This window comes from Neophocaena asiaeorientalis, unplaced genomic scaffold (genome assembly GCF_003031525.2).
Source record: "Neophocaena asiaeorientalis asiaeorientalis breed wild unplaced genomic scaffold, Neophocaena_asiaeorientalis_V1.1 scaffold132, whole genome shotgun sequence".
In the NCBI taxonomy this organism is placed as follows: Eukaryota; Metazoa; Chordata; class Mammalia; order Artiodactyla; family Phocoenidae; genus Neophocaena; species Neophocaena asiaeorientalis.
This window is the reverse complement of record NW_020173393.1, coordinates 3,058,152-3,072,584: the sequence shown is the minus strand read 5'-3', so window position 1 is coordinate 3,072,584 and position 14,433 is coordinate 3,058,152. Positions and strand designations below refer to the sequence as shown.

The following is a 14,433-nucleotide window of genomic DNA, read 5'->3' as shown; positions in this document are numbered from 1 at the left end:
TGTGCATGTCGGAGGAGAGAGCGGACCAGGGTGGCTTCGTTCTAGCCAGCATTTAATAAATGGGATATTACACAGTGTTTGGGGAATATCTTTCCCTCTGCTCCTTTAATACACGTCCCTGTACTTTTAATCGATACCATACTGTTTGATGACTATTGCTTTATAAAATGTTCCAAATACCTGGTTAAATTTCTTCCCCCTCCACTTCCCATCATTCTTTCTTTTAGAACATACATATAAATTACATGTGATTTTTAAAAAGGTCTTACTTTTATCGAAGAATATGTAGCCATGGTGACACATCTGATAAGTACCCAGGAGCTTTTGTTGAGAGCACTCTACCCTGCCTAAGTCGTAGTCCCGTTCCTGATGCCAGTCTGTGTCAGGTGTTGTGGGATTTGGAGATGACCAGGACACAGTTCCAGCCTCCATGCTGCTCCCACTCTGGGGCAAAAGACAGCTATGGAGACAATCTATGTTGTTAGAGGGAAAGCCAAAGGAGGTGAAAGCATGGCAGGCCTCTTGGAGGAGGTGTTTCTGAGCAGAGCCTTGAAGCCTAAGCTCCGGGGGTACAGTTTGGTAGATGGAGCCTTGCATTTGGGGTCATGCCCAGACTCTAGGCATGGCATGGCCTTTTCTTTTGCAAATCCAGCAGTCACCAAAGGACTCTGCCCATCCTTGTGTTGGGAAGGCACTTGGGTATAAACCCTAATCCCACTACCCCGTTGGAAAGACAATGTGAGTGATGTAGTGGCTGTTTCATTCAATCAACAAGCATTTATTGAGTATCTGCTCTGTGTCAAGCACTATTGTAGGTATTTGGGAGGCATCAGTGTACAGACAGACTAAGACCCCGACCTCAAGTCCCCTCCATTTTCATAGGGGAAATCCAACTGTGAGCAATGAACGTGGTAAATAAGTAAATTATGTAGAAAGCTAGAAGGTAAAGGGGCTGTGGAACGATGAACAAGGGCAAGCAGGGCAAGGGAATGGGGGGTAGCGGGCTTCAGAGCACACAGAGGTAGGAGGCTGGCATCTGAGCCGTTGTTAGGAAAACCTCTCTGAGCGAAGAGGGTCTGGATGAACTGATGATTGCAGGATTGTGGACTTTTCCAACCTCCATAAGTGCTGCTTGGTGATGTCCATCCAAATTACAGACGCACACACGGTTAGATGCCGTGATTATACAGACTAATCCTACAGATAGACTCACACCCATGCAAAATGATGGATGTACAAAAATATTCACGGGAGCAATGTGGAAATAGCAAAAGCCTGGAAACAACTCAATTGCCCACGTGCTTAACTAGTTAAATATATATGTTACAGGCATGCTGTGGCATACTGGGTACCAGAAAACAAAATTATGTCCTGACATAAAACACTTTCCAGGATGTGTTGCTAGGAGAAAAATAAGGTGCGAAATGGTGTGTATAGTATGCTGTCATTTATGTGAGAGCAATGACTCTAATGTATATACAGAGACTATCTCTGAAAGGATGTATAGGAAGCTGGTAGATGCAGCTGTTGTCTCTGGAGAGGGGCGGTGAATGCCTGGGAGGCGGGGGGAGGCGACTTTTCACTCTGTTGCTTTCTGTACTTTGGGAATTTTGAACCATATGAATATAACCTAATAAAAGGGTTTTTTTCAGTTACAGTAAACTGGCCAGCTGCTGTTGGTGCCCCCCCTCCCCCAGATCCCTCTACTGTCCAGCACGGCCTACTCCCATCTGCTGTGAGCACTGGCTAAAAATGGCTCACAGCTGGCACAATTCTCTGGAGAACTGTCCTTGGCCAAGTGGGGGCCACCCTTCTCAGGTTATGACTCCTTCGGTCCCTTAAGGGCAGCCCACAGCCAGTGACTGATGTACGTGGGCTGCAAAAGTGCAGTGCTTCCTGCTGGGACTAACTCTGTGGTACCATCCGTGCCCCAGAGCTTGTGGTGGGATCAGGCTACAGCGACTCTCCAGCTGGGACCACACCGTGGCTTAGCTCCTTCCCCTGTCCTATCCTGATCCCTCCCTCCCTTACAGGTTATTTCTGAAGAGCACTTCTCAAAGATCACATGCATTTGAACCCTTGTCTCAGGCTCTGCTTCTAGAGGACCCGACCCAAGACACTTGTCTCTAGTGAAGGGAACTGGAATTGAGCCAAGTGCTTTGCACGTTTCAGTGCAGCATCCCCTGGAGAGAGGCCTACTGTCGTTGTCCCCATTTGACAGATGTGGCACCTCAGAAGTTCAGACACCAGCTCAAGATCACACATCAGGGAAAAGGGGAGCCAGTGGCCCCGGAGCCCCTGCTTCTCCCACTTCACCTGCTCCCTCTTGCAGACAACTCCAGCCTTGGCAGCTGCTCAGAACACAGGGTGTAGTTCCTATACCTGGTTTTTACCACAGTCCTCACTGCCTAAGGGTCAAAGGTGAGGGGGCAGAGCCACTTGGGATGGTAAGACCCAGAGGATGGGTCGGGGCAGGCTGTCCTGATCCCAAGGCTCTGGAGACCTTGGCCTCTCTCCAGCTTGTGGAATTCCAGCTCTAGCTGAGAGCCTGATGTCATTTTGGCCAGGAGAAATATTTGCATACTTCCAGAGATGGGGAGCTCAGTATCTGACAGGGCAGCCTGACACATCTATGGACAAGGTATAAAGGGCAGAAAGATTTTCCTCTCTGCATCCTAAGTGTGATGAACCCAAGCCATCAGAGGTCACAGAATGAGGACTGCTTCTTCTACCCTAGAGGAAGTCCTACTGAAATGGGGACTGGGCATCTTGGGCTCAGTCTTTGCTTCTCCAGGCTCCAGAGTCTTTTCCCCTCAGTGCTTTTAGTCCCCTGACCTCCCCTGGCTTCTCCTGGGCCCTTCTTGAGAACATTTTCATCAGAGCTGCCTCTCTTTCTCTGTTCCAGTTTGATGGTGAGAGTGCCTACGTGGGGATGAGTGACGGAAACCCAGAGCTTCTATCAACCAGCCAGGTGGGTGCCCCGTCCTCCCTGTCCAGCCTTGGGCTGGCTGGAGCCAAGCTGCTCCCGGGGTGGGATGGGAGGGGTGCAGAGCAGGTAGCTCAGCCCACTGTTGTCCTCTCTTAGAATGATCAAGAATATCAGTTGAGTCTCCCTCAACTGGGCAATCACACTGGGACTGTAGTGTTTTCTGTGCATCAACTACCTGGCTACTGTTGGCTTACAATGGGCATCATTGAAAACTTGATAAAACTCGAAATGTGTTGTCTGCACTTTCCATGCACAGAGGGGAAGTTTTCAGCAGCAACGAATAAAGATGTCACATGCTGTCTGGTGCTGCCTGCCTCTCGTCACCACACAGCACCCATGGGGGCAGATGTTGGCGTGGAGGTGCTCACACCCACGTATCAGCATTCGGGGCTCTCCTGCCCGCTGGGGAGGGTTGTGGACATGGTGAAAAGGGAGGAGAGCGGAGGCTTTCTGTGCAGCTTTTCTTGGTGGTGAAAGGGGCTGAGTCATCCCCGGGCAAGACTGTCCCCAGCTCCAGCCCAGCCCCTTGGGAGTCCCAGATGCCAGTTGGACAGATTTGCCACTGAGAGCCTGGTCTCTGGAAATTAAGGTTTCTCTCAGCTGGGAGTATCCTCGCTAGAGACTCAGATGCCAGAGAAGGTCCTCACTATAGTCTGGGGCCCCATGGAGGGTCCCACAAACATCCTGGAAGATGCTTCCCTAAAGCAGTGGTGCCTGCTGGGTGGCAGCAGCTCAGGGTGCTGGATGGAGGGCAGAGGGGTTTCATAGCTGCTGAGAAACTTTGGGAGCTGGAGGACAAGCCTGTCCCTGGAGCTGCTGCCCCCCGCCCCCGGCTATGTAGTCATGGAGGTCATGGCAGTCCAAGTTGGGTGGCTGGGACCACGTTTTCCAGCTGGGGAAACAGAAGCCTATTAATTCACAAACATTTATGTGCCCCACTCTGTGAGAGGTACTGTAGGGGACACAGATGAGAGAGACATGGGCTTGTGGCCCTTAGGGAACACTGCCGGTGAGGGGAGATACTGTTATCATCCCAGCGTGGCGTGGAAGCTCCTCTGTTACAGGGCGCTGCAGCCCCCTCCTCTGCCACTGCAGGGGTGTGCCTGTGGACCCGCCAGGCCGTACCCCGTCTATGGCCTGTGACCGTGTGAGCACCAGGGGGCCTGCTGAGAAGCTGCCGGTATATTGCTCTGACTTGTGCCAAGCTGCAAGAACTGGTGAGCCAGACTCCAGTCCTGGGAATGCTCATTTTGGAAGAGATCACAGAAGTCACTGAATTGTCCATAATCCACTTGGAAATGTGATGGTCTCAAAAGACCAGAGTTTACTTCTGAACACCATATCCGAGCCCCTTCACAATGTTTCAACTGCATTTTGCTAACGTCTTGAGCCCTGGCTCTCAGAACCGTGCTGTGCTGGAGTCGGCACTGGCTCAGTCCCTAGTGGAGACGGTTGGTACTGTGCTTCCACCAAGAAGGGCAAGTGGGACTCAGTGGGGCTCCGCGTCTCCTCTAGGCTTGGGCAGAGGGGGGCACAGTCCTTTTCAGGGTAGCTGGAGAACAAATAAATAACCCCCCGCCAAGTTGCTAACAGTAGCTTCAGCTGTTCACCCAACACTCGACAGTTTGCCCTTTTCTCAGTGGTTATTTCAGCTGACCTTCACGACCGCTTTGAGACATACCATGAAGAAGTAAGACAGTATCGTTAACCCCATTTCATAGATGAGGCAACTGAGGCTCAAGGATGTTGACTGACTCAGCCAGGGGGCAGTACAGATGGAATTTGAACCTGCAGTGATGGGACTCAAAGATCCACACAGCTTGCTGTGTCTGTGGAGAGCTCCGTTCCCACCGCAAGTTTGCCACCAACTTGCTTCAGCCTAAATGTAACTTCCTTAGAGAGCTCTTGGTGACCCCCAAATCCAAGTTAGGTCCCTTCTCTGTAATTCTGTCTCATGGTACCATGTCCTTTTAGTTCACAGCGTTTGTCACTGTGGTTGTCTGCTTTGTGGGTTGACTTGAATAACATCTGGTTTCTATCCTAGACTGTGGCCTCCCTGAGAGCAGGATCTGGTCTCTCTTATTCACTGTTGTGCCCCCCTGTTGGGCCATAATGCCTGGCACAAAGGATGCACTCAGGAAATACTTATGTAATGAATGCATTTCCTTAACAGTGTAACGAGGTGGTTGGACTCCCTAAGGGTCCTTCCAAGTCTCTTGTGCTGTCACTCAGAGAGTCTCCCTAACTTAGAACTTTATAGAGAAGATATCAGGATTCTCTGAGTCCATGTGGTGGCACAAGCCAACCTTGACGTGAGCAGACTTAGCAATTACAATCTAGACTTATTATAGTGTATCAGTTAGCTTTTTTTTTTTTGTGGTACGCGGGCCTCTCACTGCTGTGGCCTCTCCCGTTGCAGAGCACAGTCTCCAGACACGCAGGCTTAGCGGCCATGGCTCACGGGCCCAGCCACTCTGCGGCATGTGGGATCTTCCCGGACTGGGGCACGAACCCGTGTCCCCTGCATTGGCAGGCGGACTCTCAACCACTGTGCCACCAGGGAAGCCCCGTATCAGTTAGCTTTTGCTGCATAACATGCACCCCAAAAAATTAGTGGCTTAAAACAATAAATATTTATCTAGTTCATGATTCCATGGCTTGGCAATTTGGTTGAGTTCAGCTGGGTGGCTCTTCTGGTCATGGCTAGGATCATTTAAGTGGCAGCAGTCAGCAGCCAGGTAGGCTGTGGGCTGATTGGTATGGAGGACTCCCTTCTATGCCAGATGGTCTCTTGTGCTCCAGCAGGCTAGCCTGAATTTGTTCACGTGGTGGGAAAAGGGCTCCCAGAGCAGCAAGAGCCAAAACTGCAAGACCTCTTGAGGTCTAGGCTTCCAGCTGGCATATGACTACTTCTAACATATTGTAGAATGTGGTCAAAACAAGACAAAGGGCCAGTCTAGAGTCGGGGAATGGGGAAATAGACTCTGTTGATGGGAGGTGCTGCCAAGCAGTGTGGTCTTTTAACAAACTATCACGTATGGGAAGCATGTGCCACGTAGTTCACACTGATTTTACTGAAGAGTAAGACTCCTCTGGGACCTGCAGCTCCTGTTTCAGGTATACAGCAAAGTGATTCAGTTATTTTATATATATAAATATATGTATATATATGCTTTTTCAGATTCTTTTCCATTATAGGTTATTACAAGCTACTGAATATAGTTCCTTGTGCTATACAGTAGGTCCTTGTTTTTTATCTATATTATATAGAGTAGTGTATAATCCCAAACTCCTAATTTATCCCTCCTTCCCTTTTCCCCTTTGGTAACCATAATTTTGTTTTCTATGTCTGTGAGTCTATTTCTGTTTTGTGAATAAGTTCATTTGTGTCATTTTTTTAGATTCCATATATGTCGTATCATATGATATTTGTCTTTCTCTGTCTGGCTTACTTCACTTAGTATGATCATCTCTAGGTCCATCCATGTTGCTGCAAATGGCACTATTTCGTCCTTTTTTATGGCTGAGTAATATTCCATTGCGTATATTTACCACATCTTCTTTATCCATTCATCTGTAGATGGACAAGGCCTGTAGTTCTTAATGGCAGAAGTTCTCTACCTTTCCTTCCAGTCTCTTCCCTGGAATGCTTGCTTGAACCCACACATGCACATTTGTACGTGAATACCCAGTCATGTTGTATAGGCTCATCAGCTGTAGGAATTGTATTGTCCCAATTATTGAAGGATTGACATACACATGTGGGCAAATGAAGGTCTCATAGCTGATAGAGGATTCAGAGGATAAACACTCTAAATGACATGAAATGCATTTTATAAATACAGTTAAATGCAAGCTTCATCTATTCACCACATGTTTATTGGGCACCTTCTATGTGCAAAGCTCTCTATGTAAGCAGGAAGCCATTTCTGGAAGATGTTTGCTTCCAGAAAGTGCAATTTTATCGTGTTAAAAACCTGCTCTTTAATTTAACCTCCTGAAACACCATCTTCTTTATCTCTGCAGCTGAGACAGAGGTTCCTACAGGATATGTATTAGCCAACTGTGTCCCCTTGTAAAAACTTTCAGACGAGTTCTTATGGGCTTGAAGTTTCTTTTGCAAATGCTCGCTTCATTGTTTGCTTTTTGCAAGTCTCTCCAAAATTCCTGAATAGCTGCCTTAGTTTTCATATATTATCACTTTTCCTACCTCCCTGGACCTTGAGTTTCTTTTGTACCAGACTTTCCTGGGTAGTCTGAGCTCAAGATGCAGTTGTCAGGCATGGTTTCTGGCCCGTCAGCAACTTCTAGGGGTGGAGGGCCCAGTAGAGATCAGCTCGTTCCCCTCCTGAGAGGGTTCCCCATTCAGGAGTTACAGGGATTGATATTTCCTGGTTAAGTGATCCAGAAAGATTCTCCCTCTTCCTGGGATGAGGGTGAAGAGGAAAGGAACTAGGCTTGGGTCTTAGCAGTCCTGGATTCAAATTCCAGCTTTTCCACATCCCAGCCAGATGCCCTTGTGTAAGTTATGTCAGGTTTCTGTCAAATGGGAGGAGTAATGATTGCCTCCTAAGGTGTTTTGAGAAGTAAACGAGGAGTACGATGTGGATTCTGTTGGTACCTCCCCTGCAGATTCCCTTCATCAGCTCAGGACATCCATTATCCAGCTATTGTGAGTATTGGCTGTTACCTATTCACAGCTGACCCTTCCTTAGAGAATTCTCTGCCAAACGGGAACCATGAACCAGGAAGGGGAATGGGAGATGGTCTAGAAGGCCCCACCCCTTGTCTCAAGGGGGACCAACTGGGCCACTCCCCATGGAGTTCCAGCCAACTCTAGCTGAGACCACATCCTTACTCAGCTCCATCACATGCCCTCTCCTGCTTCCCTCCCTCCCCTTTGCTAAAGTCACTTCTCAGTAAGTTACTCTCATGGGAATCCCCATCTCAGCTCTACTTCAAGAGGATCTAACCTAAGATAGTATGTAAAGTGCCAGTGTTCAAAACAACTGCCTATGTCTTCTTTTTATTGTTTTTATTACCATAAATAATGCTTTGGTCACTCGAGACGAACCTCTGGTCACTTCTTGTGCTCATTTACAGTTTTGCGCCTCTGTGTGCGGTGTTTCCTCTGATGGGAATCCCCTGGCCGTTTTTACCCAGCAAATGCTTATTTGTTCTTTCATGGCCACTGCAAATGTCACCTCCTCATTACAGCCTTCCGAGTTGTGGGTAGAGTTTTCCACTCTCATGGCTGTAAATACCACTTCTTTTTTTTTTAATTGAAGTATAATTGATTTACAACATTGTGTTAGTTTCTGGTGTACAGAAAAATGAGTCAGCTATATATATATAGACACACACACACATATATATATACACACATATATTCTTTTTCATATTCTTTTCCATTATGGTTTATTCCAGGATATTGAATATAGTTCCCTGTGCTATACAGTAGGTCTTTGTTGTTTATCTATTTTATATATAGTAGTTTGTGTCTGCTAATCCCAAACTCCTAATTTTTCCCTCCCCCACCCCGTTCCCCTTTGGTAACCATGTCTGTGAGTTTGTTTCTGTTTTGTAAATAAGTTCATTTGTATTATATATATATATATATATATATATATATATATATATGCACCACATCTTCTTTATCCATTCATCTGTCGATGGACATTTAGGTTGCTTCCGTGTCTTGGCTATTGTAAATAATGCTGCTGTGAACACTGGGGTGCATGTATCTTTTTGAATTAGAGTTTTCTCCGGATGTGTGCCCAGGACTGGGATTGCTGAATCACATGGCAACTCTGTTTTTAGGTTTTTTAAGGAAACTCCATACTGTTTTCCATAGTGGCTGCACCAATTTATATTCCCACCAACAGTGTAAGAGGTTCCCTTTTCTCCGTACTCCCTTCAGCATTTATTATTTGTAGGCTTTTTAATGATGGCCATTCTGACCAGTGTGAGGTGATACCTCATTGTGGTTTTGATTTGCATTTCTTTAATAATTAGAGATATTGAGCATCTTTTCATGTGCCTATTGTCCATCTATAAATACCACTTCTGCTAAATATTTCAGACTTTGTTTTAAGAATTATTGAAAGAGGGGCTTCCCTGGTGGCGCAGTGGTTAAGAATCTGCCTGCCAATGCAGGGGACACGGGTTCGAGCCCTGCTCCGGGAAGATCCCACATGCTGCGGAGCAACTAAGCCCGTGCGCCACAACAACTGAGCCTGCGCTCTAGAGCCTGTGCTCCGCAACAAGTAAAGCCACCGCAGTGAGAAGCCTGTGCACCACAACGAAGAGTAGCCCCCGCTCTCCAAAACTATAGAAAGCCCGCACACAGCAACGAAGACCCAATGCAGCCAAAAATAAATAAATAAAATAAATTTTAAAAAGAATTATTGAAAGAGCTTGTGTGTGTGTGTATGTGTGCGTGCGTGTGTTAGAGAGAGAAAACTGGCACATGACTACTTCCAGCATATTTTATTAGTCAAAGCAAGTTACTGGGCTTTGTTAGTGAGAGACAGAGAGAGACTGAGACTGAACGATGTGATCAGATATGCAGTTTTAAAAGCTCTCAGTGGCAAGAGTGGATAAAGGAAGACCAAATGGGAGGGTGTGGTAATAGTCCAAGTGAAGGATGATGTATTGTCCTAGATTGTGTAGAGGCAAAGAGGAGATGGGAAGAAGTGGATGGATCTGAGATGTGTTTTGGAAATAAAGCCGGAAGATCTTGATGATGATGGATGCAGAGGGAGAGAGAAATAGGGGAGTAAAGGAGACTCCCAGGCTTCAATGATGAGTCTCTTTCCCAGCATGATGGTACAGCTTTCTAAGCTGGGGATGGTCTAGGGAGGTGCAGGTTTGATGAGGCCAGACTTGGACATGTTCCATTTGAGATGTTCATCCAAGTAAAGATGTCTAAGTAGCTAGATGGTTGTATAAGTCTAGAGCTCATTGGGGAACTGAACTTGGAAGTCCTCAGCTTATGGTATTAAAACCTTGAGAGAACGAAATTTATGGAGAGAGAGGAGGGTGAGAAGAGTAGGGGACCAATGACTCTTAAATGTTGAGCTCTAATATTTGAAGGCAAAGTAGAGGAGAAGACAACTGTGAAAGGTTGAGAAGCAGTGGCTGGAGAAGTAGGAGGAGAACATGGAGTCTTAGAAGCCAATAGCAGTGTTCCAAGAAGGAGGGAGGGGATCTGGGGAAAAATGATATTGGATCCAGCTACTTCCCTATCAAAGGATAAACTTTAAATAAATCAAAGATTTAAATGTACTCAAGGAAACCATAAAGGCACCAGAAAAAAAATCTTTAAAGTATACTTTACAGCTTCAGAGTGGGAAAGGCATTTCCACCACTCAGAGTCTTAAAAGAGAAGACATAAAAATTGACCATAAATTAAAATACAAAACAACTTTGGTATGTTCAAAATACCATAAGTAAAGTCAAAGACAAATGAAAACTTGGGCAAGAATGTTTTCAACTTATGGTATACTGAAAGGACTGATTGCCCTCATATATAAAGAGTTCCTAGAAATCAATTCAAAACCCTGGTGGAAAAATGGGCAGGAGATATGAACTAATAGTTTACAGAGAAAGAAATATAAATGGATCTTAAATATATGACAAAATGCTAAAAATAGTTCATAAGAGAAGCAAAACTACCATTTTTCACCTATTAGATTGGCAAGAATCCAAAGGTTTGATAACACACTGTGTTGGAACCCCTGAGGGGAAAGAGGCACTTTTATACATCACTGAAAGGAGAGTAAATTGGTATAACCCTTATGAAAGGATAATTGGCAGCATCTATCAAAATTACAAACGCATTACCCTTTAACCCAGTAATTCCCTTTTTGGAAATATATCCTACAGATATATCTGCATATATGAGAAATGACATATTCAAGATTATTCATTTTGTTACTGTTTATGGTGGCAAAAAAATTGGAATAAAACCCCAAATGTGCAGTAATATGGGATTAGTTACAGAAATTATGTACATATATCAAATGGAATACTGTGTGGCTGGAAGTGATAGAGTTCTTTCGATACATTATTTCCTGAAAAAAGCAAGATGGTGAACAGTAAGTACAGTATGTTGCCATTTATGCCAAAAGGATAGTAAGAATGTATGTTTCTGTGTGCTTGTATAACTCTGGAAGGATATATGGAAACTAGTAAAAGTGACATTGTACATCGTGTGTGTGTGTGTGTGTGTGTGTGTGTGTGTGTGTGTGTGTGTTTTGGTTACTGGGAGGTAGACAAGAGTAGCAAAAAGACTTTTCACTGACCTTTTCAGGGGTTTTCAACCATGAGGATTTAGTATTACTTCAAAAAATTAAATAAAATTTAAACAAGAAGAAGCAGAAGGTCGATGCTTCTGAGGGGTTGGTTGGAATAGGAACTGAGATACGTCCAATAGTTTTAGCAAAGAGAAAGTCATCCTGGACCTCAGAAAAAGCAGTTCTGATGTGTAGGGGATGTCCTACAGGTCCCAGGGTGGATGGAGGAGGGAGTGTGAGGTGAGGACGTAAATGGCAAGTCTAGACAATGTCTAAGAAGTCTAGCTGGGGAAGACAAGAGCAAGGGCCATAACTCAGTGAGATGAGGACTCCTTGGAAGGATTTTTTAAAGATGATAGAGTCTTTAGAATTAATCTTGATGGAAGGCATCCAGAAAAGAGGTGATGCTCAGGGCTCAGGACAGGAAAGAGTTAATTGATGGCTTAAGTTTTGGGAGAGGGTGGGAGGGGTGGGTCCTGCCCAGAGGTAGAAGCTCTGGCCTTGGCCAGAAGCAGGGACCAAGGAGGAAAGGAGTGTGGCTTTGTAGATGGGATGGCTTGGAGCAGAGGGCGTCCGCCCCTGTATGCACCTGTCTTCTCAGAGAGGTTGGTGAGTGGCTGGGTCACCTGCTGACAGTCAGGGCACTGGAGGCCTAAGGGGATGGGGGCGGTCTGCGATATTTGTCATGGCTTGTGGAAGACTGAGTTCTTGGTGCAGGTGCTGTAAGGGCAGACGGTTGGGTGAATCCAGGGCAAGGATTTGCCAGGCAGGTGTACCAGAAGGACACTCAAGCTTCGTTGCCCAAGAGAGACTGAAGTGAAGGACCAGGGAGTCCAAGCTGGGTAAGGACAGAAGAGAGGGAACCCCAGGCTCAGAGAGTCCCTGAGGGAGGAGCTGGACAGTGAGGACACCTTAGTCACGGAGTGGGAAGCGGGTGGTGATTCGAAGGTGAGCAGCCATGGGCATTGATGGAGTCTTGGGTGTGTCTGGGGAGGGGGTGTTGACAGAGTGGAGCAGACGTTCCTGGGGAGTGAGGAGCTGAGAGCCCAGCATCAGCGTGGTGGCCGAGCTGAAGGGACTTGGGGTGGTGCTGGGTTGCGATGGATGGGAAGTCAGAGCCTAGATCTGAAGGCTGGGAGCATGATGGGGAAAGGAGGTGAGCTGGAGATGCATGAGCCGCTGGATGCTGATGGAGCTGAGTGGGCTGGGGTGGGATTTGTAGGGAAGGTAGACAGTGGTCTGGATGGGACCTTGGAGAAAGAGAAGGATGCCAGCCCCATCCCCAGGGGTGCCTGGTCTGTTTTTCTTACCACTTGGGTCAAACATAGACCTAGACTGGGTCGATGCGCAGCCTCCTTCCAGCAGGGGGCAGTGTAGGATGCCCAGAAGGCGGAAAGAGCCAGGAGCTCTGGGTTCCAGGTTCAGCTCTGCCCTGTTCCCTTCACCTGGTGTTGGTATCTCTCTGAGCCTCAGTACCCTCCTGAGAATAATGAAGGCAGATGGTCTGTAGGCTTTTTCCAGCCCTAAATAATGCTGCTGCTGCTGCTAATGAACATTTACTGGGAACTTCCTTGGGCTCAGGCACTGGGGCTAAATGTTTTCCATGGCCGGTCTCATTTCATCTCAGGTAGGTATGGTTGCTTTCCTGTTTAACAGAGAAGGAAACTGCAGCCACAGAGAGAGGGGTGGTTGAGTCTTTTTGAAACAAAAAAACCTCCAGCAAATGTCCCGGGACCCAGAGACCTCCTGCCACTGTTGAAATCTCAGATTCTAGGCTTAGTAACTCTGGCCTCTGAATCTGTGTGCATCGTAAAGGGCAAAGATGACATGGCTTTTATTGCTTTAATTAAAACCTGGGTGAAGAGCTCCCGATTCATATGAAAATGAAATTGTGTTCTGCCTGCTGTGGTGCAGAGAAGGGAACAGCAGTGATTACTGCTAAGATTACAAACAGGCAAAGAGAAAAGGCCTTTTGCAAGCATTTCCTATTAAAGCCACAAACATCACACTTTAAAAATAATTACGGTTCTGTTATCGGAACATGATTCATGAATTCTGAATAAATATGAGGGGCCTTAAGGGAAACTGTTTCAAGACCACAGATTTTGTTCAAATCTGATGAAATTTAATATCACTTCGCAGCTGGAGAAGAAAATGCAAGGAAGGAAAAGAAAAAACCCATGATATGTATATGGAGAGAATTGAGTATATGTCAGGCTGAACTAAGGAATGTTCCCTCATCTGTCCTACACACGTGCTCAGAAAAATGGCCCAGCCTCTCTTGTTTTCATTGAGAGAAAACCGCTGAGAAGGAGTCGGTACTTACACCTCACCAATCTTAATTATGTATTCCAATAGCTAAAAAATATATATTTATTTTAAAGCTCTAGATTCCTGGCTGTGAGATGTTTAGATATTTGAGGGCACAGGCATGGGAGGCATTAGGGGATGGATTTGTGGGGTGGGGGCTTGGGGGTGGGAGACCTGGGTCTGCACTTATTACACCTCCCCCGTAATGCTGAGGTTTCTCGTACAATGCAGTGAATGTTTACAGCATGTAGTTTTGTTTCCTTCCAACTATTATGAGAGAAATTGAATCCCAGGAAACGTTCACTCTCTCTAAATGGGATGGAAACAATGAAGATGGTGCAGGAAGTTTATGGGTTGGGGGAGGGAACAGCATTGGGTTGGAGACATAATTTCAAGGGTTTTCTTTAAAACAGCACCCCTCGGCCACTCCCAGCCACCTGCAACTCAGCATCCTCTGTAGGGCCTGAGTCTTTGCTGGGGAGGGTAGGAGAGTCCCTGATTTAACACACTTGTTCATTGCTGCAATGCAAGATCACTCAGTGATCAGGAAGTCGAAATGGGCCAGATGGGGGACCTTTCCAGGATGGTGCTGAGTCCTGGCTCTGGCCCTCTTCAGCCTCTCTCACTGTGTGCCCTTGAATAGGTCATGCGCCCTCTCTGAGCCCTGGTTTTTGCATCTGTGAATGTGGGCTGAATGGGTGCCTCTGAGGGACCTTCTAGATTATGTCTTTTGATGGGTCAGCCTCTTCCACCTCCTGCCTGAGACTCTAGGAGGGACTGGTGTCTCTTTATTTATTTATTTATTTTTGGCCGTGTTGGGTTTTCATTGCTGCGTGT

The 14,433-nt window shown here is 46.4% G+C and overlaps 1 protein-coding gene across 2 annotated transcripts in view; it reads left to right on the top strand.

The window, feature by feature from the left end:
* The first annotated feature begins 2,908 nt into the window (after window positions 1-2,908).
* TOX2 (TOX high mobility group box family member 2) overlaps window positions 2,909-14,433 on the top strand; it is an 82,020-nt gene continuing 70,495 nt past the window's right edge. For both annotated transcript variants that reach the window (XM_024746905.1, XM_024746904.1), the window contains exon 1: window positions 2,909-2,971. In XM_024746905.1, coding sequence (XP_024602673.1) covers window positions 2,933-2,971 — 39 coding nt within the window. In that variant the 5' untranslated portion in view covers window positions 2,909-2,932. The remainder of the gene's footprint in view (window positions 2,972-14,433) is intronic.